The sequence below is a fragment of the Ursus americanus genome, chromosome 5, assembly GCF_024610735.1.
Source record: "Ursus americanus isolate L20-20 chromosome 5, mUrsAme1.1.p, whole genome shotgun sequence".
Lineage (NCBI taxonomy): Eukaryota > Metazoa > Chordata > Mammalia > Carnivora > Ursidae > Ursus > Ursus americanus.
The window spans coordinates 55,196,066-55,224,040 of NC_142131.1; the positions used below are offsets into that span (position 1 = coordinate 55,196,066).

At 38.6% G+C, this 27,975-nt stretch overlaps 1 protein-coding gene across 1 annotated transcript; it reads right to left on the reverse strand.

The window, feature by feature from the left end:
- Positions 1–3,184: 3,184 nt before the first annotated feature.
- LOC148110115 (palladin-like) lies at positions 3,185–27,933 on the reverse strand. The gene is made up of 8 exons (XM_087862459.1): positions 27,863–27,933; positions 25,603–25,716; positions 8,676–8,793; positions 7,487–7,549; positions 5,812–5,953; positions 4,610–4,630; positions 3,521–3,640; positions 3,185–3,426 (listed from the first exon to the last, which is right to left on the reverse strand). The coding sequence occupies exons 1-8, from the start codon at positions 27,931–27,933 to the stop codon at positions 3,185–3,187; spliced, it is 891 nt and encodes a 296-aa protein (XP_087718585.1).
- Positions 27,934–27,975: the final 42 nt, after the last annotated feature.

The window sequence follows — 27,975 nt, forward strand, 5'->3', positions numbered from 1 at the left end:
TGGATGAGTAGGTGTTTGCCTACCAAGTCTTATTTCAGGAATTTCCAAAAATATTTCTCTACATCTGCTTACTGATATTTCGGATTCCATTAATAGGGACAAAGCCTTTTAATCCAAATTAGGGAGACTTAAGATGTAAATGAAAGTGACAATAAAAGTAGCTAGAATAACCAATAAGTATAGCATTTACTATGAGTAGGGCTCTCTTCTAAGCCCTTTAAATGTGATATATGTGACTGATACTTGGTTCTTCAGAGATACTAGATTTGAGGTCTCTTAATACCTAAAAGTTTAAGTTTTTATCCTACCAGGCAAGTAGGAAAGATGCCCGACACACTACGAAGTTTCTAATTTTGCCTAGGGAAGATTCTAAACATACCATAGTTGAGGAGGAATTTTAGTCCCATTTACTTTTTATCCTTTAAGCTTTATCTCTTTTCTCTCCTATGCCTTTGTAAGATGTAGCATTGGTACAGTGTTGTACTTCCATGGTTCATCTAGGCAAATGTTCTTGCCATAGTGAGGGGATCAAGGGCTGATTTTGAAAAGGTAAGGAAGGTTTTCTTTGATGGCCCCATTGTCAGAAGTTAATGATCTATATTTAATAATCTGTTAAGAATCTATTTTTCTACTTTTTAATGTTTGGTTTGCTTTTTTGAATGGTGATTTTTGTTTCCTTACACATGGGGCTATTTGAGTGGTTTAGTTGCTTACTTGAAAAAAATTGTCTTAAAACTGGAAGAATCTATAAGATGGCAGGTGAACTATATTCTAACCTGTCCCCAAAGACAGCCTTTTCCATTTATTTCTCTAATTATCAGTAAGGGCCTCTGGTGAATCATTCTAGTGCCTCACAATAGTAGGTAACTTCCCACTATGTCACTGAACTATTTCCTGCCGCATGTTAGGGGAATTCTTTTTTATCCTCTCGTCAGTAGAAGGGTGGCGTGGCTGTTTAGCTGTCACTCACTCATCCCTTCTTCATTTATAGCTCTTGTTTTTTAAAATGTGAACTAGGTATACTATTGTAAAATGGTGCTGTGAGCTTTGTCTAAAGTCTGATGTGAGATATATGTGATGAAGCTAATTTCTGCTATATCAACTGAGAAGGCAAATGCCACAGTGAGGGTGGAAGGACTAACGAGTGAAGAACATTTCATTTATTTTCAGGTCATGCATAATTCACTGTGATTACTGAAATTCTGTCCCACTGTAGCACTTGTGATTTGAAATCTCCTTTTGAGCATTTGATTCAGTCTTATATTTTTTTCAAGAGAGAAGTAATAATGGCCATTCCACTAGGTTTGGAGTCACACAATAAAAATGATAACATTAATTTGGTTAATGTTCTACAGCTTCATAGACACATTAACCTTCTTATTATCTGTTTTGGAGACCTGAGTGTGAGTGTCCACTCTACCATATACTTGCTGTGTAACCTTAGACAAGTTGCTTAATCTCTCTGAGCTTTAATAATTAACTGAAAAACGAAGATAGTATCTGTTTTACTAACCTAATCAGAGGCTTGCTGAGAGACTCAAATGAGACAGCAAATCATATAATGGACTCTTACATGATATAATGTATCTCCTCAACCAAGTTAAATGTTTTCTGAGGGAGGGACTGTTTATTTTTTATCTTTGTCTGGGACATTGTGGCTCATAGTTGACATTCAGTAAAAACTTGTTAACTTTTATGGAACTTTCATTGAATAATTTTTCTCAAAGATAATTTTTTAAATGAAAAAGATGGTAATCGCCTATGAAAGATACTGTATTATAAATTCAATGCCTTTTTAAGTCTTAAAGGCTCACTGCTAAACATAGGTACTCATGGAGAAAAGTTTTAAATATCTGTGTTGGCTGTTTTCCCAAGAGAAGTCTCCCACAGAAACTGACATAAACACATAGGATGTGCTTAATAAATGTTTGTTGAATAAATTGCAGTCTTTTGTCCCACTACCCATTCTTTGACCTCATGAAAAATCTTTATAAGTTCAGCTATATCCAGGTAACTAGAGATCCCAGAAGCTAAAGGGGTTCCAGGAGACCAACTGAAAAATTATAGTCATAGACTGTTATTGCAGATACCTTGATCATAAGAAAAAATAATGCAGTGAAGTAAAAGCCACTATTATGAATTCCTCCTATATACTTGACATATGTTGTTCCAGGTCTGTTAATATCCAAGTTCAAACTCTTTCCTTCACTGTCTTCATTGTAAGAAACACTTGGAGAAATACCTATCCCAGGGTCATAGAAGCATGAGGAAGCAGCCCTCAACAATATCAGCCAATCATCTACAATTTCGGTCGTTTGTAGAATGAGGAACTTCTTGTAGGTAACCTCTGATTCCTTCCATCTCTAATATGATAAATTTATTCACTTGATAGACCCAAATACTACTCAAGAAATCTCTTCTTAAAATAGATTTCAATATCTTTTATTTTGTAATTAAAAGAGGCTACATTTAGTTATATTAGAAAATAGTTAAGAATGTTCATTTATTAAGTTTTATTAAAGGGGTTTAACCTAAATTTAACCTAAAGATAACATTAGGTTTATTAAAATATTTAGTGGATTCTGTTAGATATTCTTAAAACAAAAAATTTTAAATGACTCTTAAGTATCAGTTTTTAGTTGTTTTTTTGTTTTTGTTTTTGGTTTTTTCCCCAGTCACTATTTTGGTTTGAGGTTTGTGTTTGGGGATTGGGGATGATGGTGGCTTTTGTTTTGAATATAGCCTGGTTGGCAAATTCACCTAATGAGCTATCTTTCCATTTATACACTTGCCTTCTGAATGCAAGGACAACTCTGTCTGTATTTTAAGACAACAAGAAGAAGCCTGTATCACAAAATGTTTTTTGTATTTATATTGAGATAGGACTCTGAATTCTTTTGTGGAAAAGATTCTACTTCTTCAAAATCTTGTGCCATTTCAGCATTGTTGATTTTTTTTTTTCCAGTAAGTCTCTATAACAAACCTTTAGATGTGGATCCAAGCACTTGATTTACTGTTTCAGCTTCGGTGAAAGATATGATGGAGGGCAAGGGAGAAATGACAGAATTAAGTGACTCACTTCAGAGTGCAAGTTCCCTAAGGGCAGGAACTTTGTCATGTTTACTGTTCTATGTGCAGGACCAAAAACATTTGTTGAATGAGCGAGTGTTACGTCTGTCTGCCCTTACCATTGTGGTTGTAGCTCAGAGGAATTTTCATTGCAGAAATCCTCCTTTGGAACCTGGATCTCATGTTCATTGTGACGGGCTGGTTCAGGAATAGTTGAAATAATGTTCATTGGCGTATCATCTGGATTTTTGTCCTTCGTGTGGCTATCACTGCTCCAGGGAAATGAGGCCAGTTTTGGAGAAAGTTTACTTATGGGTAACTTTGGAGAACCCTCTGATTTCTCCACTTCTTTTCCTCCTGAAAAATATAATTATTCACCACTTTAGATAGAAAGAGAATCTTCCTCCTCCTCTCAGCTGAATTGGAGCAGGGAGATCCTGAAAAGAATTACCTGGGGAAACGAAGAGTCTTGCTGTGGAGACTACAGTCCCAGCCTCATTTTCTGCAATGCACATGAATTCCCCAGAGTCTTCAGGAAATGCTTCTGTGATAATCAAGGTGCAGACTTCCTCTGGAAAGGCAAGAGATTCAACTTGACCAGAGTTTTGGGAGACCCCAAATTACAAATACTGTGGGAAGATGTCAGGGAAAGTACGTACTAGGAATAAAAGAGTATTTCTGAGATTTTTTAAAAAAATCCATCTGGTTAGACTTTTTGTCTTTGAATCAGCTCCTGAAGATAAATAAAAAATGCAACCTAAAATAATCCCAACAGAGTCCCTATCATCTGTCTCTTTGACACATCTGTTTACTGCGAGTTCCTTGAAAGCAGGGATTATGCTTTATTCCTTGACTTCTAGATTTTTGTAGCTTTAGTGCTTAGCATCAAGGTCCTAGAGACAGATCTGAGCTGACCTAAAAGTTATCATTGCCAGGATTGTTTGATAGTGCAGTGATAGCCACATTGTGATGGGCACTACACCTATTTCTTGGACAGTCAACAGTGCGGATGTTTGATGGCACACCTGCTTGCTTCCTCTGTGTAGAGCTCACGACTCACAGATCAGAGGATGGATGCGTGCTCTGCAAGGGCAGGGACCTCCTCAGTGCCCAGAATGGAATGTGGCCATTGTCTGTACTATGTTGAGTGAATGAATAGGTGAATAATTATACTGACAAATCCCAGTTATCTTGCTGCTTTTGTTCTGTCAGCTCAAGAGCTGTTACAGTGTCGCCTCAAAACTGCTCATGAAGGCAAAAGTGATTTAGGAGACAAAGTCTTCTAAGGGTAATCTTGATTTAATCATTTACTATCAAGATGTTGAAAATTGGGGGCGCCTGGGTGGCTCATCGGTTAAGCATCTGCCTTCGGCTCAGGTCATGATCTCAGGGTCCTGGGATCGAGCCCCATGTCGGGCTCACTGCTCATCGGGGAGTCTGCTTCTCTCTCCCTTGCCCCTCCCCCTGCTTGAGTCTCTCTCTCTCTCTCAAATAAATAAAATCTTTAAAAAAGAAAAAAACGTTGAAAAATTGTGCTTACCAGGAATGGATGATAAAGAAGCTTCTGGAAGATAAAACAAGGGAATAGAGAGGATTTAAAAGATGATGGTTAATTTAATTGGGAGAAGGGGCCATGTGTATATGATAAATAACTTGAGTAAATAAAGCACATACAAGGTTGACTATAATGTGGAGTCACAGACTATAAACTCTATAGAAACTTAGAAAAGACACATGATGGAATGAGCACTTGGCAGGATGCCAGAAGAATTGTATTTTTGTCCTCTTTAGCCTTGAATTGCTCTGTGATTTTGTGAAAACTCTTCTCTGGGCTTTAGTTCTTCATCTCTAACATGAAGGAAAGTATCTGTTTTTTGGATGGGAACCATTATTGAACCCCTGGTCCTGCGGTGCTCTCTTTCTCCCAAGACAATCTTTTTCTTTTAGTCTCTCAAAATAAAGTTGAATATTACATTATAAACATACTGTAGTATTACTGTAGAAAAACACACAAAAGGGCAATAGTTTGGGTGGTGCGGATATGGGTGATTTAAAATTTCTTCTTTATGCTAATGCCACATTGTGTAATAGAGGTTTTTCTTGCTGGATGTGATGTGCAAATGTTCATTTGTGCTGCATCAATATTTAAATGAAAATATTTTCTTCGCTTGGGGCAAGAGCTATTTTGGGCTTGAACCCTGGCTGCAGCATTTATTAGCTTTGTAACCTTGGGCAAGGCATTTAGCATTTCCGATTTCAGTTTTCATATAAAATGGAAATAATAGTGCACACTTCAAAACGTTGATGTGAGGATTAAATGAAAGGTTGCTTATAAACTCAGTGTTTAGCGTGATGTAGATCATCATACTTGTTCCTCTTCCCTGAGTTTATTATTTGGTAGGAAACAAATAATAAAATATTTAGAAAGCTGTTCTTTAAAAAATATGTTTGTTCTCACACTTTTTTTCTTGTTTGTATGCCGAGAGCTCATTAGGAAGATAGTTAAATTATTTTATGAAAACAAACCAGTCTTTTCACAGCTATTAAAACTATTGTTTCATCAAAGAAAAACAGCTGTATTCTTTTTTGTTTGTGTTGAGGAATCATTTGGATTTGAAATCATAATTATTTAACAATAGAAATTTCCGAGCCTGTAACAAGTCAGCTATTAAACTTTGAAACATGAATTAGATTTCAAGGTTAATTGAAATAAAAAGCAAGTCGAAAAGCTTATCACAATACTTCTCCTCAGAATCTGGAAGTCCTCAGAGTCTGCTATCTGCTCTTTCTCTCTGTACCAGTGAATTTGAATTGTGGTTGTTGCCTGGACTCGGCATTCAAATGCGACAAACTGACCGCTGGTTGTAGAAATGTCTTGAAGATGCTGAAAAATACACACAGAAGTCACAGAATGGAAGAAACTTCCACCATATGCAATGATTTTGGATGCCAATGGTAGTGAGTATGCTTTTCGCCATAATTATTGACAACGGACTTTAATCAAAACAGAGAGTTGCTGGGATTCTTTTGTGATTTCTAGTGTGCTTTACAGTCATGTGTAAGTTATTTTTATCTTAATTTCATAGAGAAAGTTGTTGCTCACTTCCCCAACAGCCACGTTCAAAATAGGAAACAGATTTGTTGAAAACTCTAAACTTTGTTATATGGTTTCGTTGAGTACATGTAGAGTCATAGATTTAATCTTTATTATTGGTCGGGTAGTGTGGACAGCATTGTATTTGTTAAAGATTCTGAATCATGACTGAGAGGACTTGGACCAGAATCTCAACTCTGCTACTGACTGGTTGAATCTGATCATAGGAACTTGGAAACTCTTAACCTCTGTGTAACTCAGGTATTTTATCTGTGATAGAGGGCTAGCAAAATGCTCAGCCTTTTTTGAGGTTTTGAGGCTCATTTAAGATAAATAATCTGAAAACTTTCTTTAAAGAGTGAAGAGTTATAGTGTTATATAAAAAATACAAAAAGAGTTGGTTTGGTCTCAGTGCATTGATGAATGGGTGGCATTTGTGGTAAATATCCCTGTTAAACCCTGATCTCCCTTCTCTCCTGTTTTCAGCTAGAGGCCACTAGAACCTAGAATTACATTTCAGGTTATAACTTGGTTGAGAGGGAGTGTCTGAGGTCCTTCTATCAGGTGAGTCACAGTGACCACCAGCCTAGCCCTTGCATCCTGATGCCCAGGGCTATATATCTCAGGGAAGGAATGCCCAAGAAACTTGTAGAAATAATAGACCCATGTAGCTGATAGCCTGGGCTGCAAGCAAGCTTCCAGAATCTATAGCAGTGCTCCTTATTCTTAGTAACATTGTTTCCTATGATTCCTATATCGTATTTGGTACAAGTAAAATCTTTGCCCTGCTTCTCGTACTTTGGGCCAGCAAGAAGCAGTGGTTCCAGTTCTGTCAGGTTTGGAAACTGGGGGACACAGAGCACAGAGATTTCAACCTTAGTTCAGCTTGACCTAGTTGATTGATTCCTGCTCTTTCCAGTGGATGATACAGGAACCTTTTTAATCCTGATCGCTCCCTGTTACCCAAGAAGGAAATACATATTGCTTTATTTAATGATTTCTTCAGAAGGGCATCTTGTGACTAGTTAGGAGACTCAAATGAACCTTGAGGTCGGTAGAGCACAGTCTACTTGGAGAGGACAGTCTGAGCATTGCGCTTGAGAGCTGGAGGTTGGTGTAGAGCAGAAGTCTAAAGAGTATAGGAGAAACCGTGAGTTGCTCTGTGACATTGAACAGTAATTTCATCCCTTCTGGGATTCACTTTTCTCATACATAAAATAATACTGTCTGAGGTTCTTTTTAGTTTCCCCTTTTCCTTCTCACCGCTTTGATGACACCTACAATTTATCTATAAAATCCTAACTCTGCCATGCAGGACATTACCTTTGTGAACACAGGGGCTACAACACAGGTGGATCCGGACAGGCTGCTGCAGGGACTCTGCATCTGGTTTAAGAAATAAAAGACAGGGGGCGCCTGGGTGGCACAGCGGTTAAGCGTCTGCCTTTGGCTCAGGGCGTGATCCCGGCGTTATGGGATCGAGCCCCACGTCAGGCTCCTCCGCTATGAGCCTGCTTCTTCCTCTCCCACTCCCTCTGCTTGTGTTCCCTCTCTCGCTGGCTGTCTCTGTCTCTGTCGGATAAAAAGATAAAATCTTAAAAAAAAAAAAAAAAGACAGGGGCACCTGGCTGGCTCAAGCGGTTAAGTGTCTGCCTTCGGCTTGGGTCATGATCCCAGGGTCCTGATCCTGGGGTCCTGGGATCAAGCCCCTTGCCCGGAGAGTCTGCTTCTCCCTCTGCCTCTCCCCCCGACTCATGCTCTCTCTTGCTCTTGCACGTGTGCGCTCTCTCTCTCTTAAATAAATAAAATCTTAAAAAAAAAAAAGAAATAGAAGAGACATTTCATCCATACTGCCAGGGCCCTGAAACCTAGAAGCATGGTGCCCATGAACTAACTGAATCAGTTTTAGCTGCTACCAACCACACCCCAAGTGTCCTCTTTGAAAAGGATAATGCTTCTAATTTAAATGTCATTTTGGGTATCTGCTCCAATGCCACCCTTTTTTTCTCTGTCCTCCAGCATTCCATCAGCTGAGATGGTGAAATGGAACACTGAGCAGTTACATTTGAGAGGTGAATTTTGGCACTTATTTAGAGACTATAAAAGGCAAAAATAACTTGTAAATTTTACTGTCTAGATTTTTTTTCCCTTCTCTATACAGTTGTTCTTGTCTTGTCTGTTAGGTTTTTGTAAAAGCATCTTCCTGTCCCCCCCCCCCTTTTAATTAAAAGGGAATTCATTCCGTGGATAGTTGGAATACTCTGTTATGGGACTGAACTCCTAGAAACCAACTGTCTCTTATGGTCTGGCACACAGACAAATGGCCAACCCACAGAACTACCACTGAGTTATTTCTGAGACCCATGAATTTCTTTTCTTGTTCTGTTTGAGGTTATGCAGTTGGAGGCTCTCCTCATGTATACTTTTCAAGAAAGTTGCATTGATTCCTTTTTCTCTGGGCCTGTGTCTCCATTACTGGAACCCTTAAGAAGGCATTTAAAACTGAACATACCCTTTGGGGGTCAATACACAATGGTTGAACTAAGGTAGAGTAACTTGATTTGATGTTGGAAGTTTCATTAACCAGGGAACCGATGGTCAAAGAAACTCTAGTGGTTTTCTTCTTTATCCTGTTGTGGAAACAAAACCAAACACAGTCCAGTGAAAGAAAGATTAGAGGCAGCTTTGATAGAAATGTTTCACTGTATTCATTTAGTATGTACCACATTTTGACTTATAATCCTTATTTTTTTGGATTTGCATAATTCAGTTTTTTCCCTTTTTGATCGTTTAGTGGATTATGGCTACTAATAGTTTTGCCTTAAATTTCCTGTGTCTTAGTCTTATAATCAGTGAGCTGTTACTAAACACTTATGCAGAAGAAATAATTTATAAAGCAAATAATCACTTTAAAATTGGAAAAATTTAGGGTTTTTTGGTGTATTTTTTAAAGTAGAATTTCCCCTATATTCATATGGCAACAAATGCACATTCACACGCACATTCTGTACTTACTCTGACATTTCTGTGGCATAGTCCAAGCACAGTCACAGAGAGAAATGTTTTCTTCCCTCTTCCCTTTTAAGAAAGAGAAAAAAGAGGGGCGCCTGGGTAGCGCAGTCGTTAAGCGTCTGCCTTCAGCTCAGGGCGTGATCCTGGCGTTACGGGATCAAGCCCCGCATCAGGCTCTTCCGCTGCGAGCCTGCTTCTTCCTCTCCCACTCCCCCTGCTTGTGTTCCCTCTCTCGCTGGCTGTCTCTCTCTCTGTCAAATAAATAAATAAAATCTTTAAAAAAAAAAAAAAAAAAAGAAAGAGAAAAAAGAAATTCTGTCTAGATCTCACTGGAATTTAATCAAATTTAACTCACCTGTATTGTATGCACAGTAGGACCAGTAAATTAGTTACGGGCAACAGGTCAGTCCAGAACATCTGAATTCTTGACTAAGCATGGAACTACTTTAATATTCTCAGTTTAAAAAATCCCGACGTTTACCTTTACAGAGCTATAGTAGTTGCACCCAGAAGAGGTATTGAATCATTTCCCCAAAACAACATTTTATAGGGCAGATACTGTTGTCTTGTGAATTTGTGTTTTGGTTGGAAGTCTTAAGCATATTTGTTGCAATAAGAAATCTATTGACACATTGCTATGCTGAAGGATGTTGTTAATGTTCATATTAGCTCTATGAGTACTTAGTAGAGAAGTCTATCTCAGTTCTTAGTATCAAGAATAATCAGGGGGCGCCTGGGTGGCTCAGTCAGTTAAGCGTCCAACTCTTGGCTTCTGCTCAGGTCATGATCTCAGGGTTGTGAGATCAAGCCCCACGTTGGGCTCCATGCTCAGTGTGGAGTCACCTTGAGGTTCTCTCTCTCCCTCTCCCTTCCCCTATGTGCCTCTGGGCACACACACTCTCTCTCTTGAATAAATAAGTAAATAAAACCTTAAAAAAATAATCGGGCTTCTATGCTACTACTTTAGTTTTTCCTCACACGTACTACAAATCTTAGTATTGGTTATATTTCCTCTGTGTTAGCTATTTGAAAGTATAATGCTCATTTCATAGCCAGGAATTCAACAGACTTTGGAGTCAGTATCTCCTAAATTTGTAACCTGATATTTTTCCCCCACTATGTTTATGATGATTTATTTACCCAGACCGACATTTAGATCACATGACCCCATGGAGAACTTTTATGTTATTTCCAGGTGGAAGAGATAGGTTGGAAGATACAGACTAGCCTGAATAACAAAATACTATAATTTTCAGAAAGCCATTGGTTTATGGAAATAGAGTATTTGATACTGTAACTATTCCAGAAAACCCAGTCTGTAGGGTCTTTTTATACTACAGTGCTTTAATGAAAAAAACTTATTTCCTACTTAAAAAAATCTTTTACATACATTGTTTGATAACATCCATTTGGATTAGATTTATCTAATCTTTTAATCTTAGTATATAATCTCATAATTCTTAGTGGCTTTTTCAGTCTTTAAAAACTCCTTTATCTTGAAGTTTTATAAGCATTTTGTGCTTAATTTGCTTTAGGCTAAAATTTCACCCATGTAAAAGATTTGCTAATACTATTTCATGCTTCATTTATTAGGTGGAGAGTGGCTACAGAATGTACATTTTATTTATTTAAAATGTCTGGATACTCAGGTTGTGATCTCATGGGTCGTGAGATTGAGCCACATGTCGGGCTCCTCACTCAGCGGGACTTGAAGCATCTGCTTGAAGATTTTCTCCCTCTGCCCCTCCCCTGACAGGAGTTTGCTTGTGAGCACACACAGTCTCTCTCAAATAAATAGATAAATCTTTAAAAAAAATAAAATGTCCAAATATATTACATCACTCATGTCTATATATATAATATTTTACAATTTGTAAGGTTAAAAAAAATCTGTGTCCTAGAATTGCCTTTTTTTTTAAGGGTAGTTGTTTTTTTCAAAGGACGGATAGGATTATTCTTTGGTAGTTCAGAAGAAGATAGGTTCAGTTCTGTGAGTGTACATGTGCTAAGGAGTCGCGAACATGCATAGATTACCTTTATGTCCAAAATTGGGCAGAGAATCTATACCTACAGACTCTCTAAACAGGGTAGAATCAAACTTGGAAGTGTTGGCTGTATTTATTTGATTTGAATCATTTTTCTGATGAATGAAAACTTCACAGACACCTCAGCTTTTGAACTGTTGAACACTTGCTGATGTCTCCTCTGTCAGGTCCTCAGGAGCAACACAAAGGAGTTTAGAGTTAGCTGACACAGTGAAACTATATGAACAGATGAGTTGTGCAAAAGACACATAATAATAGTATAGAAACTACCTCAACAGTGTTGTAAGACATCAGAAACATTAATGTCAAAGACATTAAGTAGTGCCAGGGACATCACAAGACAGCACGCCATTACCCAATAGGCTGTTAGAAATAAGTGCTATGACCGAAGGAGACAGAAGGTTGACTGGTCTAGGAAAACTTCCTGCCCACAGTCGACCTTCAGCTGAACTTTGAAGAATATTAAAATTGGAAAATCAGAGGTGTGTAGGTATGTGAGTTGGGGATGGGAGTATAGTAGTGGTGGGGTGAATACTGGTAGGGGATGGATAGAAAAGGGAAGTGAATAACATTTAGGGAACATTAAGCTGTGTGCCAGATACTGTGCTGATCTCTTTCTGTCACGCATGGGGAAAGCATCTCATAGCCATTCAATGGTGAGGAACGCTCTGGAATCAGATCATCTGGATTTACCATTTAAGAGTATTAGGCTTCCCTCTAAACATCACGTTTCCCATTCTGTAAAATAGGCACAATAATAGGATTTATTTCTAGGGTTGTTTTGAGGATTGTGTGAGATGGCCCACAGAAGCACTTAATGCATACATGTACTATGTATCAAGCACTCAGTAAATGTTAGCTGCTATTATTATTGTGATCATGGTTGTTATATATAGATCCAGGTGAAGTTTTCCACCTTTCCTCAGAGCTTGTTCTGTTCTTTTTCTTTCTTTTCTTTCTTTCCTTTCTCTCTCTCTCTCTCTCTCTCTCTCTCTCTTCTTTTAGATTTCATTTATTTGAGAGGGAGGGGGAGAGAGAGAGAGAGAGAGAGAAGCAAACTACCCCCTGTGCAGGAAGCCTGATGGGGGTCTCGATCCCATGACCGTGAGATCATGACCTGAGCTGAAGGCAGATGCTTAATCAACTGAGCCACCCAGGCTCCCCACCTCAGAGGTTTCTAATTTAGCTCTCTCTGATTTTCTTCTCTTGTGAACTTAGAACCTCTTTCATAGGCTTTCGTTTTAATTATTTATTATTATGTACTTTCATTTGGAAGCTCCTTAAGATTAAGGATCTTTTCAAATGTGTCCCATCCTCAAAGTATCTAGCCTAGTGTCGATCACATAGTAGGTCTGGAGATGATTGATTTCATAGATTAATGCATAGGGAGATGCTATTAATAGTCTTAGGGGACGTGTATTGTTTTGTGCTGTTTCTTTCAACCTCATCCTACAAATAAAAGCAATTGAAATAGATTCCTCCTCTTCTGATGTTGGCAGGAAGTCCTCATACTACACCAGCCATCTTAGGTGGAGTTAACCAATCACCCATCATTGCAGACCAAGAGAAGACTTGGGACATCTTGTCTAACATCTTCAAAGAACAAAACTAAGGTTATATTATTTGTTCACGGTCATGCAGTCTGTTGGTACAAGAGTCAGGATTAGAACACAGATCTCTTGTCTTCTAGTGCAATCCGTATACGCTTCTAGCAAATGGATTCTGTATTACCAGATAAACGTAAAACTGTGGATATTAGTCTGAGTAGTGATTTTTTTCTTTTGTCAGGATACATTGTATTTGTGGTTCTGAATTCAGTGGGTAATGAAACAGTCCTTTTACTTGGTATGTAAGCTCCATAAGGTCAGAGACTTAGTCTGTTTTGTTCACTCTTGTATCCCTAGTGCCTAGTATAGTGGAGAGTTGGCTGAGACTTCAGTTGAGAATGTTTGTGTGGCTTCTAGAGATTCTAACCTTGGAGTTTTAGACCCTGGAGAGAAGCCCTGTATACATCAGGGACACTCTGGCTGTGATAGGAAGATAAAAATGAAATGCTTCCCCCCATGGGAAGAGAAGGATCAAATGAGAGAGTGTGTATGAAACTTTTGGAACTCCTTGGAAGAAACATACCTTATAAATAAATATAAGGTCAGTTGGTTCAAAAGGCTAGAATTTCCTCTAAGCCCCTTGGCACTTCTCAAAGGAGAAGCTGGAAAATATCAGCAGTAATTTTGGTGGTAGATGAGATTTAGGTTTTTGCCCACCTCGAAACTGCCTGATGTCCCTAGGCTAATGAGAACAAAAAAGAGAAGATCCAGTCCTTATAAAGGAAAGGTAATACTGGGACTTCTAAATTCCAGATGCCTCCTGTTGTAAGTAGGAACAATCAAACTTCCTGGGCAAGGCATCAGACAGCCCATGCTGTCACTTAATCCATGGAGTGAGGAGGCCTGGCAGAACTTCCTCTGTTCTATCCCTGATCTTCCAGCCAATGAAAGAGACAGTGATAACTAACGGAACCAAGAAGTACCCTGCATCTTACTTAGGACGTGCCACTGGTTAGCATGAATTAAACAATCTGTGTCTGAAGCAAATAATATTTGAGCAAATATGTGTGTCTTGAGCAAATAATATAACCTTAGTTTTATTCTTTGAAGATGTTAGACAAAAGGATGAAAATAATAGAGAGGCAGGTCATTTGGGAGAGAGAGAGAGCGCTAATTCAGGATTGAGAAAATCTAGATTTTATTCTAGATCGGTTGTTAATTCATTATACGACCTTGGGAAAGACCCTTTGGGGTCTCAGGTATCACGTATCTAATGAGAAGTGAGAAGGGAGATGGTCCCTAAGGTTTTTTCTAGGTCTGTTAGCTGTTTTAAAGTATTTTTAAATTCTCAGAGTCTGATTGTGCTTTAAAATCTCTGATTTCTGTAATTACCAGAGCAAATGAAATTCCATCAGAGGATAAGAGAAAGAAAGATGAACATTGGACCTAAAAGCAAAAGTGGTCAGTGCTTAGGCTGCTCTAGAACCCTGAGGTTTGAAAGATGAACTGAGCTTTAGAAATTACTTAAACAGTTTAAAATGTTATTTATTTGTGAAAGCAAACATTTCAGAACTCATCTGGTTCAATGGTAAAACAAAACCGAATGTGAGAACCACTACTTCTTCCCCACTTCCAGAAAAGGAAGAATTTTTAAAAGAAAGTTCATTTAAAAATATTGACTTCTCTTGCTAAACCTCCTGTAATCTTTACATTCACTTCTCGTGTATTTTCCTCTAGGGGGTAAAGAAGGAGGTTTTCAAAGGAAAAAAACAACAACCCTTTGCTTGACTGCTGTGAAATAATTCCACACTCCAAAGTATCAGAATGAAAATGTGAATTCTCAATACGTGTGGGCCCTACATGTGACCTGTCCTGAAGTGTTCCTTCTTGATTTTAGGTAGCACTCGGGATGTCCTTGAGAGAAAAAATAGCTAGGGATTTTACTTTGGTGATGGGTTATGCTAGCAGGCTTCATGGCTCACGTAAATGGTAACCTTTGCTGAGTGTAACCCTAGCTCTTTGTAAAGAGAACAGAATTAGACTCTACCAAATGAAGAGCCCAAGATCTTGGCAGTCTTACCCTGGAAAGAGTACAAGATACATAGAGATCACACAAATGAACAATGCTGATGTCCTTATAACATTGCCTGGATAGCTAGGATATCTTGGTCTGAAAAATAGAACATTAGAGCTATTTAAAAGTGAACCACCGAAGAATCTGATAGTAGCTACATGAGGCAAAAATTGGAGAAAGAGAAGTGATGTAAGGCAGATTAGCAGCATAAAATGTTTTATTTTTATTATTATTTTTTTTGAGAGAGCACGTGCATGAGTTGTGGGGGAGGGACAGAGAGAGAGAATCTTAAGCAGGCTCAATGCCCAGTGTTGAGCCTGACAAGGGGCTTGATATCACAACCCTGAGATGATAACCTGAGCCTAAATCAAAAGTTGGATGCTTAACCAACTGAGCTACCCACGTGCCCCTCAAATGTTTTTTTTTTTTTTTTAAAGATTTTATTTATTTATTTGACAGAGATAGAGACAGCCAGCGAGAGAGGGAACACAAGCAGGGGGAGTGGGAGAGGAAGAAGCAGGCTCATAGTGGAGGAGCCTGGTGTGGGGCTCGATCCCAGAATGCCAGGATCACGCCCTGAGCCGAAGGCAGACGCTTAACCGCTGTGCCACCCAGGCGCCCCTCCCTCAAATGTTCTAAATGTCACATTATAGTGAGAAAACTTAAGAAAATTCACACAATAAGCTAAAGTTGGTGCATCCTTAGTAAGTATTACTTATTTGAGTTGATGGAAAAGTTTATTTTGCTGTTCCAATATGTTTTCTTTTGTTTGCCTATTTTATGATTTAGTGTTTATTTTAAATATAACAAATGCCATACTAAATAACCTATATTCACAGAAAGCTAATTAATTTGCATTGTCCACAAAGCATGAGATACTGTAGAAGTCACTCTTTTCATATATACCTAACACAGCAAGAGGAAGAAGAAGTAGTTGAGGAAAGAAGTACATGAGTTCGGTCAGAAAAGGAGTTGTAGATTGTGTGTATGTGTGATGATTTCTATCACTTTTTGAACAAGGCCAGAGCTTCTGCTATGGCCCACCAGTGTCAGTCCCTGTGAAAATTAATTTGACTTGTGAACATACTCAGGTTTTAAGAGAAGATGATGTATGACATCCACTGAGTAATTTTTTTTTTCTTTTATAGAGAGAATGAGTATGTGCGTGAGCTGGTAGGGGGAGGTAGGGGGTGAGGGAGAGAGAGAATCTCAAGCAGGCTCCATGCCTAGCATGGAGTTCAAGTGGGGCCGAATCTCATGACCCTGAGATCATGACATGAGCTGAAACCAAGAGTCAGACGCCCAACCGTCTGAGCCACCCAGGGACCCAAACTGAGTATTTTGATGATGGTTTTGAAAAGTTCTTAAGGAAGTTCTTATACTTCTTACAGGGAGTTCTACAAATGCATCATATCACTTCTTCCCCAGTTTTTCTAGACCATTTTCTAGCAACAGTGGGTTTTTATTTTTTATGCTTTACCATACTACCTTCATGTTTGTCTCTATCTCTCTTTCATTCTTTCTCTCTTGCTTTTCAGAAAAAAGAAATAACCAATTTTTATTTTCAACAAGTTAAACTGTTGTGAAGAGTGGGCTTTTGTTTTCTATATGACTAGAAATTTTACTTGATCATACTTAATGTTTTGCTTTTTGCCCAGAGTTTGTAAAATTTCTTGATTTTACACAGTGCCAAGCAGGAAGTCTGTATCAAGGACATTGCAAGTCATGTCTCGCCATGTTAGAATAAAATACTCACTGTTATTTGACTATAGTTGACATACAATGTTATATTAGTTTAAGGGGTACAGCATAGTGATTCATATATATAACATCTCTATATGTTATACTCTTCTCATCACAAATGTAGCTACCATTTGTCACCGTACAACATTATTACAATATCATTGACTATATTTCCTATGCTGTCCCTTATATTCCCATGACTTAATTAATTTATAATTGAAAGCCTGTATCTCCCACTCCCACTCATCCATTTTGCCCATCTCCTCACCCTGCTTCCCTCTGGCAGCTGTCAATTTTCTATATTTGTAGGTCTGATTCTGCTTTTTGTTTGTTTGTTTGTTTATATTCATTTGTATTGTTTTTTAGATTCCACATATGAGTGAAATCATATGGTATTTGTCTTTCTCAGTCTGGCTTATTTCACTTATAATACCCTGTAGGTCTATGCATGTTGCCACAAATGGCAAGATCTCATCCTTTTTTATGGCTGTGTAATATTCCATTGTGTGTGCTTTGTGTGTGTGTACCACATCTTCTTTATCCATTTATCTATTTACAAAGCTCTTTTAAAAGATAACTGCTACATTCTAAGTGGCATACAGATTTCTGTTTGGATATCTATGTATATCAACCTTCACTGCACTGGTTTTCCTGTTGTCAAAGTCCACATTGTACATGGCCTTTCTCAGGATGCTTCTCCATCAAAAGATAGGTTGCCTGGTATTGATTAGAAATGTGATTATTTCCTCTCCCTGATGCTGAGATCCTAGTGGGCTTGGAAAAAAGTGGGACATATCTAGGAGCTCTTTTGGGATGTATGGTCTTTTTCCTGTGACTTGCTGTTTTAGGTCAGGAATTTGAGAAGCATTAGGTGGGCAATTCATTTCTGATCCGGGTATTGTCAATTGGGGCAACTGGGCCCAGAAGGTGCATTTTTCCAAGATGGTTTCCTAACCATCTAACATGCCTGGCACCTTGATGCTGCTTGGTGTTTAACTGTCTGTCTTTGTTTTTCTCTGTCTACATTGTATCTCATTCTCCAGGGCCTCCCCATGTGGCTTGGTTTTTCGTACCAGAGTGGCCCCTGGGGTAGTTGGATTTCTCACCCTGAGACTTAGGGCTCGAAGAGCAGGTGTTCCAATAATATTCTTTCTCTTTTAAAGGAAAACTTCTCTTACTTTGTTCTGTTGTGATTTCTTGGACCCTCAGCTATGATGGTACAGGAACTAGTTGCCAAAGACCCAATTTATACAATTCTTCTTATAAAAAATTCAGGTCTTAGGGCTCAAATACCAAGATAAACAGATGTTAGGTTTGAATTATGTGGCAAGCTACTTTTTACTTCGTTTTGTTAGAGAATTTTCAAATTTACTCAAGATTGGGTTTAGTAGATTTTTTTCTTACCTGAGCTTAAAATATTGAACTTGAACCAGCCCTGTGGCAAAGGAGCAGTGGTGGCAGAGGCCTAGACTCTAGGAAAATAATCTTTAATACTTTCCGGTCTCATTCTCCAGCACTGGCAGTGACAGTGCTGATGAGAGATGTCAGGAGAAAAGTTAACGGTCTTGGAAGCAATAAACCACCTTCATTCCACCTTTTGGCAGAACCACCAAATTGATGAAAGTTTACATTATGTAAGCTCTCCCCACCTCTGTCACCTGCTTGCTCTCCAGAACCCTTTCCCGTAGGTAGTGTTATCTTCGTTTAGATTGATCCCTTGAAAGCTCGCATGTCCTCGAGCCCACATCAAAACTGACTTGTTTTATAAATATGTTAGTCCTCTGATAGAGTGGTTCAGACAGAGACACCAATTTATCCATGGATGTATTCCACCCCTTCTTTTGTCTTTAAACAGTAAGAGCTGTTGCTTTAAACCAGATGACACCCTCTCTGGTGGGGACACTCTGAAGCATGTAAGGCAGTTGGCAAGTCGTCCTCTAGGAGGTAGGGGAGACGAGATTCCTCTTAATCTCGTTCACATCCTGCTAAGTTCAGAAGAGACTGGTATTTAACCCTAAAACTTTTGTTCCCTTTTTATATTTACCCTAAAATAGAGGATATTTGTCCTTTTTGATGCCACTGGCTTGAGTATGTGAATTTTTCTGTTATAAGATCATGCTTGATTTTTTAAAAGTGACCGTTCCATTTCTGTTTGCCCTGCGCACACATGCAGAGTTATTGCCAAGAGGAATACTGTGTGCACAGGACAGCTAAGATCACACACTGTCATTAGCTCGGAGTCAGGTTACCCACCACATGTACAGCAGTATGTGCTAGAGCTCTGTGTAACTAGAAGAGTCCTAGAGAGGAGAATTTGTAGCATTAAGCAGGCTTTGCAAATTAAAAAAAAAAAAAAAAAGACGACGTACAGTCCTCTCTGAGCTTTGATTTTTAACAACCATAAAATGAGATTAATACCCAGATATTGTATTAACCACTTTATATGCATTTTGTCATTGATTCTTTGCAAAACCCCAAGATGTAGAGATATTGTTTTTCTTATTTTACAAATGAGGAAACATAAGCTTATAGAGGTTACCCAAATTGCCCAGAGTCACATAGCTAGTCGTGGTGGAGCCAGGAATAAAATCCACATAGTCCATATCTACAGCAGAGAGCTCTTAATCTCTATTATAAGATATATTCTTCCTTGACCTGTGTATTTCTTGGGAAATCAGAGGAAAGGTACCCAGGTTCTAAAGGACAGCCTGAAGTTCAACTTTATAACTAGCTTTTAGGTTCAGGAGGTACCTTATAAGGATCTGAACAGAAATGTTGAGGAATAATCTTTTCATACCCTGGACACTGGGTTGAAAACTTAACTCTGACAGAGGTTTCTATTTATTGCTTAGATGTATAAGAAGATATATGTGGTGTTGAAATAAATTGAACTGGACATTGTACAAAAGGCTCTTTGTAAAATGTGAGAGAGATGTGTGATAACTGTATTGATTGCATTTTTGAGATGTGAAATAACTTTGGGTCAAAGCCTGCAAGACCTACATCAGACCCTTTGGCAGAGGCAGAACTGAAAGTGTGTTCAGTGAATGAAAATATTTAACAGATCCAAAGGGCAGATTCTCACTAGGTCCCGCCCCTTCACTCTAGAGTATGATATAATGATACCCCACTACACTTCTGTCCAGAAAGTTCCTAAGGAATTACACAGGGGAAGGAGAAGAGGATGATTAGGACAGGTTAGCGGGACATCTTTCTGTCCCAACTTTCTTCTTTTAGCACAGTTTAATTTAGCTCTTTGTCACTTTGGCAGTGCTGACCTGTGTGAAAGACTGAGAAGCGAAGTACAGACTAGGGGAGAGAAGTGTGACAGTGACAAGCTCATGGAGGCAAGGGGCATTTTGAAGTGCCAGGAGGTGGGGAGGGCAGGGGTCATGATAGCAAACACATGTGCAGAGCAGGAGCTTTTCAGGGAGGTTACAAAGAAGCTGGGGTTTAGAGAGAACAGAGAGAGGAAGTCAGGCTTTGCAGCTTCAGACTTAATCTCAGGGCTGTCCCTGGTCCCTCCAGTCATTTCTGGGACAGTGCAGAAGTGATGTCCCTTACAATCAGAGAATCCTTAAATATTAGAGTCTAAAATGACCTCAGAGCCCATCAAGTAAAGCCAGGCCCTCAGTTTTAGGTTAAAGGAAATGAGAGTGTTGTCTAGTTGACCTCAAAATAGTTTGGATCGTTATGTCAGGCTTGAACATCACTTTCTTTTACAACTTTCTTTCCTGATAAGAATTCTATCTGTAAAAGACGGTGTGTATGCCCATGTACGCTTCTGTGGGTATGGTGTCTCCTTTTGCTCTGATTTGTCAGACCATAGAGCGAAGGATGGTGATTTTAGTTACCTTTTTAGCTGCAGAACTGAAACCAAATTAGTCAATCTGTAGAACTTTGTTGAGTATCCACTTAGTATATTCCTTTGTTTCTGAGGGTTCAGCAGCATATCCTAGGTACGTAATTTGGATAGCCCCTTGCTTTCTAGGTGCTCATGTGTTCTGTAGGGAAATAAATAATGATAACAGTTTCAAGCACCATGGAAAAGCATGTGATAGGTTTTACAGTGGTTCTCAGAATTTAACATGGATTTGCATCACCTGAGAATCTTGTTGAAATGCAGATTCTGATTCAGTAGGTCTGGGTTGGGGCCTGAGATCCTTCATTTCTCACAAACTCCCAGATAAAACTGATGCTGCTAGTCTACAGACTATACTTTGATAAATAGCATGGGCAGAGTCTTAACATTGGTTAAAATGTGAGACGTGCTTAGGGAATAGCAAGTAAGTCAGTTTGACGGGAGAGAGAAGTTTGGAAAGATTGGTTAGGATCAGATCTCAAAGGGCCTTAAGCACCAGGGTAAGGATTTAGATGATATATGTATCAAGGAATCATTGTGGGTTTCTGTACTGGGTATAGAATGACATGACAGGACCCGTACTTAAGGGAGATTTATCTGTCATCATGTATAGCACAGGTGGGGTAGAAGTTTCGTATTAACTATCAAGAAGCAGAGACTCAACTTCTGGCCCTTAATGCCAAATGAGAAAAAGTTGCAGAAAGGAACCAGAGGAGGAGGCCGACAACCAGGAAGTGACCTGTTTTATAGAGTGGCTCTGGGTGGGGGACTGAGGGAGTTGTTTAGATCATGAATCTCTTTAGTCTGCCCAAATTCCAAGAGATCCCCACCAGTCCCTTGTTATTTAAGGATGCAGTCATAAATTGTGTGCTTGGTAAATTTCTTTTTGCTAAATCCAACTCATCCAAAATGTATTGAGTGCCAGGTACAGTGCTTTGCTCTCTCAGGTATCTGTGTATTTCTCAGAGTGTCTCATGCAGGGTCCTGCCCTTCACCAACATCATTGTAATGTTCATCCTGTTTAATTCTGGCATTTTAACATAGATAGTTAACATAGTCTACCCTTGATAAGACTATCTGAAAAGCAGGGACGTGATAAAACACAAAATAAAGGATTGTGGTTAAAATTGAGGGAAGGCCAGTAGGGGTTAGATTTGGGGGTGGAGCAAATAGATACTGTCAGTTATTGGTATTGTTCCAGTTCTTGGGTTGAGTGATGGGTTCACAGGATTCATTTTATTTTTTTAAATAAATAAGGAAATGAAGCAGGAAATAAAGTAGAGGATGATCAGACGTTTTAATTTACCATTCATAATATAAATTATTATACGCGTCATGTAGCCAAGGTCCCTTAAAAACAAAACAAAACACATGTGTAGACTTACAATACTCAAAAGTAATATCATGGAGAATGCATCCTAAGAGAAGGAAATTAAAATCACCACCTCAGCCTATATCTGTGGAAGGCTTTTCTATGCAGTATGTTAAAATGCAGATAATTTGAGTAGTTATCTCCAGCCTGAGGTTTGGTGAGATCAGGTGAGGTAGTAGTCCTAGAAAATATACTGAAATTCTACTAACTTAAATTTCTCTTCCATTTAGTAACGCCCAGAGTACTTTCCCACATCAGAACATGCTTGCTTGTCATTTACTCAGTCTTAGCTCCTTGGCTTCTTGAACCTGAGGTCAGAGGTCTTTGTTTGTTTGTTTGTTTATTTATTTGAGTATAGTCGACATGTTACATTAGTTTCAGGTGTACAATTTAGTGATTTGACAAGTTTATACATTATGTTATGTTCACAAGTGTAGCTACCATCTGTCCCATTATTTCGTTATTATAGTATTATTGACTGTATTCCTTATGCTCTGCCTTTTATTCCCATGACTTCCTAATTCTATAACTGGAGGCCTGTATCTCCCTTTTTCTTTCACCCATTTTGCCGAACCTCTGACCACCTTCCCCTGGCAATCATCACCTCATACCTGTTAGAATGGCTCAATCCAAAAAGCAAGAAACAACAAATGTTGGTGAAGATGTGGAGAAAAAGGAACCCTTGTGCACTGTTGGTGGAAATGTAAATTGGTACAGCCACTGTGGAAAACAATATAGGGGTTCCTCAAAAAATTAAAAATAAAAATGTCATATGATCAAATATTTCCACTATTGGGTATTTACCCAGAGAAAGTGAAAACACTAACACTGATTAAAAAAGATACATGTACCCCTGTGTTTATTGGAATATTATTTGCAATAGCCAAAACATGGAAGCAACCTAAGTGTCTGTCAAAAGACGAATGGATAAGGAAATGTCACAGAGAGAGAGAGAGAGAGAGGGAGGGAGGGAGGGAGGGGAATATTATATGGCTATAAAAAAGGATAAGATTGTGCCATATGAGACAACATGGATGGACCTATAGGGTATTATGCTTAATGAAATAAGTCAGACTGAAAAAGACGAATACCATATGATTCCACTCATAAATGGAATCTAAAAAAAAAATAAAAACCATGATCAGACTTGTAAATACAGAGAACAAACTGATGGTTGCCACAGAGGTCCTTTTTATGAAAGTCTTGGAGGAATTTAATGTTCTCAGAGTATTGTCGTGCTTAATATTCTTCTGACATTAGATCATATGGCATTAAATCTTTTCAAATCATTGAAATGACATCAAGGTATGAAGAAATATATCCTGGAAAGTCAAATGCATTTTCAAAATAAAAGATGTGTGAAAACAGCTTCCTTTTTGTTATATGTCATAGTAAGTGAGTGGAATTCTGGCCAATTCTACCAAACTTCAGGAATTACCAGTTTTCAGAGAAACAGGATACAGTAAAATATAGTCACTGTTACAAACTACTTTGAGTATAATTTAATTATTTTGATTCATAAAGTACTTTTAGGGACTTGGGATATTCCACGCAAATGAATTTACTTGCAACAAACCTCTGAATGGCAAAGGATTTTTTTTTTTTTTTGCCAGAGATTTTAGAAATAAAAGTAGCAGATGTTTAAGGCAAAAATTCTAAAAATTCAGAGTATATAAAAGGTATAAAGTGAAAAGCAAAAGTTGGCACTTTCCAGTCTCCAATTTCTACTATTAACACTTTCTTAATATCCTTCCAGATATATAATTATATACATGTACAGCTCTGTATATAATTTTATTATTTCATAAATGCAGCCATACTATATATATTATACCTTGCTTTTCCACTTAATATATCTGGGTCATTATTTGATAATAGCACATAAAAATCTAATTAATTCTTCTAAATTTCTACATAGAATTTTTTATATGGTTTATAATAGTTTATCAGTTCACTGTTGAAGAATATGGTAGTCGTTAAAAACAATACTTAAGCGAGCATCTTTATAAACACACCTTTGCATCTTCTTGTAAGTATATCTGTAGCAGTGGAATTACAAGGGGGAATAAAGCACATACATTTTACATTTTACATTTTAATAGTTAAACAGCCTAATTGCCCTTTTGTGAAATAGCACATTCTCAATAGTTATTTGAACATCACTTCTTTATAATCCTCATAATGTGGTATCTCATTTCATACACTTGTATTTCTTTAATCATAAATGAGGTTGTATATCTTTTGTGTATTTATTGATCACTTTTGCTTTTTCTTCTTGTAAAATGCCTGTTGAGAAATATGATCTTCTAAACTTTAAACAGACTTTGGTCTAATTTGAGTCTCATGCGTGTTTGGAAAATTCCTATGGTGGAAAACTCGAGAATAAAAGGGTGGTGGTAGAGTCGTGATAGTTGACTTCACTTACTCCCTGCTTTCTTGAAACAGAACATACTTTCCTCATATTTGGGTGAGAAGTAATCTTGGAAATAAGTTTGTACCCATGGGTATAATTCTATATGTTTAGGGTTCATGCTTTTTTTTTTGGTGATATATGCAGATTCTACCACACTGTGGGTGCTTAGGAATTGTTCAAGAAAAACAAGAATAATGCTGGTATTTGGTTTGTCAGTTGTGGCTCCGGGCATTAGTGGGACATAGAGCAGAATTCTTGCAGAGAAATATGATCCTGACTCAATTCTAATTTTATCTTTGTGGTGCAGCTTTTAACTATGAGGACAGCTGGTGTTGGATAAATCTGTCCTCACAAGCTGTATGAGATTGAAATAAAATTAAATATTTGGGGTTAAATTCAAATGCAAAAATGTGGAAATGACTGATGAATATTTTGATATTTCACTTTCTGCATCTGGGTGAAAAGATATTCTCTATTCATTGTGAATTCCTTGCAGCGGTCCTATTTGAAGCTAAAGATAAGCAGAATGTGTGCCTTAATTTAAGATCTAACATTTCATGAAAGGTAAAGCTGAATCCTTGCTTTTTACCTTATCCTCCATCCTGCTGATAAAAATGTTAGACTGTAGGTACCTCTTTTTGTTAGCAACCTCTCTTTGTCTTTCTCCCTTGAGTCAAAAATTTTGCCACCAGTGATTACAACCATGCTTCTGCTTGGGTTGGGAGAATAATCCTGTGTCGTCTCTGAAAGTTTGCAAATGATGGGACCCCAAACTCCTAATAGAGTCTCCCCCAGATGACTAAATGTCTTGCTGATTGCTAAGGGATAAATAAGGGTGGTGAGCTCAGAGAACAGTCAGGTTGCTGGCTTTTCTTCAGCTTACTGGATTACTAAGGTAGAAAAGCACTAAAAATAAATCAGGGCACAAATTCTCCTGCCAGGGGTTGAGTATTGAGATAACTTGTCTTCTCGGCTGGTGTTGACATCATCTGTTCTCCTAATGCTCTGTGCAAATGAGAGCCAGGGTGAGAAACAGGTTTGGCCATGAACTAGTGTCGGCAAAAGTTTGTAGCCTTGTCCTGATATACTTATTGTTCGCTCCTGTCAGGCTCAGTTAATTCGTTCCTCTAGCTCCTCTAGGAGGTAGCTAAACACATCAAGGTGAGAACTTGAAACCAAATTTGGGGCCAGTCTCAGGGGGAAGTCACTTGATATCTTCCAGTTTCAAATATATCTTTGCTAGGTCTCTTCCACATCGGTTGGGTTCACTGTTTCCCCCAGGAGGTCAGCTTCTACCAGAACTGGAAAGGTAGGAAGATCTCTCAGGAGCTCAGTTCTAGGACCCGAAGATTTCGCAACGATACAAGTTACCCGATGTGGAGTAAAGATTCATACTGCTGAATTTCAGTTTCTATTGTTGCTTCAGAATCTGTCCTGAGCAGAGTGCCTTTGCCAGTCACAATTAATCTGTGGATCTCATTGGAACTTAAATGGAGGGGAAATAGATTTAAATACCTACATTCTTTTTATCTATCCCTACCCTATTTAGTTTTCTAGAAAGTTGCTTTTAACTGGAATAATACTGTCTCACACTGATTAAGTGCTTGATACTCACAAAACACTTTCACACATTCATCTTGTGACCTTCAGAACTACTCTGTAAGGAAGGCAGATGTTATTATCCCCTTGTTAACTGCTGGACTCAGAAAAGCCAACAGATTCAAACTTTGGCAGCAGTGGGTGTTAAGCCCTGGGAGCTCTGGGGTTTCTTGGTCCACTCAGCAATGTCTTGCTGACCCAGGGCCTTCTCTCCCAAGTCTGGAGGTTTGCTCTATTTTTATAAAATAATTTATTTAAATTTATCTATAAAAGTGCATTCTCATTATGGAGAAGTTGGGAAATATGGCAGAGAAGTGAGAGAAAAAATCAGCCACAGACCTAGTACTCAAAAACAAATTCCTTGGGTTTACTTGGGTTTTTCACTGTATCTGTGAGATGGGAGGAGAAATCAGATGGGTCTTCAGTAATGCTTAATTTGTCTCCATCTATTTCCCTGCATTTAGCATAATGTGTTTCATAGATATTTCTCCTCCAGGGGGTACTTCACAGGTACTGAGGCATTGACTCTGGACCTTCCAAGCTGACCTTTAAAAGCTGAACCAAAATCCCACTGCCATCCCTGGTAAAGGTCAGCTCTTCAGTGTTCTCTTTTTGTTCCTCTCCTCTTTTTTCCCCCACAGAGCTTATTTCCTTTCCTTGTGGCTCTTTCGGTATATTTTCTCTTGATTTTTTCCCTGCAACCTGTCATTTCCCATCTTAAAATCACCAGCAGCACTTCCCTCATATCTTTTTTCAAGTTCCGTTGTGCAGAGTCAAGGGCTCAGAGAGCAAATTGGAAAATGACAGGCCTGCTCTTTCTTGAGTCCCCCGTGCATGCAACTTGGTGCTCAGAAGGTGCATCTGACCAAAGAGAGTAGTGCTGGGAAGACCAGGAACATTAGCAGCTCCAGATGTTTGGACCAAGGAAATAGTAATCTTTGAATCCCCTCCTGTATTTTGTTTAGTGCTTTAATAATAGACGTTAGGTAAGTGTTAACTATCAGTGTATGTGTGTGTGTGAGTGAGTGAGTATATTTGGGCCTGAGAGTGGAGGTGGGAAGCCACTGTACTCACTTCCTATAAATTAAAAGCACCAGGAGTGTATTCTTTGTCCTGCACCCAGAGAATTTTGGTTTTCCTCATCTGTAGAATCACTATGATATGAGAAACCCCAGCCAACCAGCAGCCTTGGTGTCAAAGGTACTCACAGCTTCCACGTTGTCTGTCGGCTTTCCAGGTCCTGATGTCCTCACAGAAAACGCCCCTCGAGGCTCGGTTTGTTTGAGGTAGATCCCTGCTGTCTGGCAAGGAGGGGCATAAACTGGAATGACAGCTGTGTGCAAAGAGGCTAGGCTGTCAGCTGGAAGGGATGGGGAAGGGTCTCCCTATTCCACTCTATTTGGTGCAGCCCCAGCTTTCAGTTAACCACACTTGAGGAATGCACATGCTTGTGTGCGTCCTCCCAGCAGAAGGACAAAAATTACGTCCGTGACCCTGCGTTAACCACTAATAATTATACATTGAATCTAAATGAAAATGAGGAGAAAAAGGTAGGGCAGAAGCCAAAGTCTCATGGTAAGCAAGGCATTTTTAGCTGGAATGTAAAGAATTTTGGTATCTGCATTTCAGGGAAATTCAAGCTGCCCTTTCTCTCAATCCAGAAGACAGGAGGTAGCTCACAGTTGCTTGGGTCAGGATTACAGTTTTACTGATTTCAGAAATCTAATATTAATCTTGGCATTGGCTTTGGTGGAAGATCTTTGCGGGATTGTAGATCTTTATGGAAAATTATGTGGAACAGCACATTTTTTTTTCTTGGAAGCTTAAGACTTCTGTTTTACACACTTGGTAGATGTGCTTTCTTTGTGCTACATTGATCAATACACTTAAATATAATAAAAATAGTTTAGTCCAATAAATAGAGAAACTTGATGTTATCACGAGTGAGCAGAATATTTCTGTGAAGAGTGTAGGTTTTCACTCTCTGTAATCAATTTTATGATTAAACAGCAAGCTTTGATTGAGGACTTACTGTGTGCCCAGTACTGGGCAGCTGGAGAACTCTCCAGAAGAGCTAGCACAAGGAAGAGACATAAATGTCATGCTGCGTTTACAGTAAACGGTGTCCTGAGTACAATTCTTAGT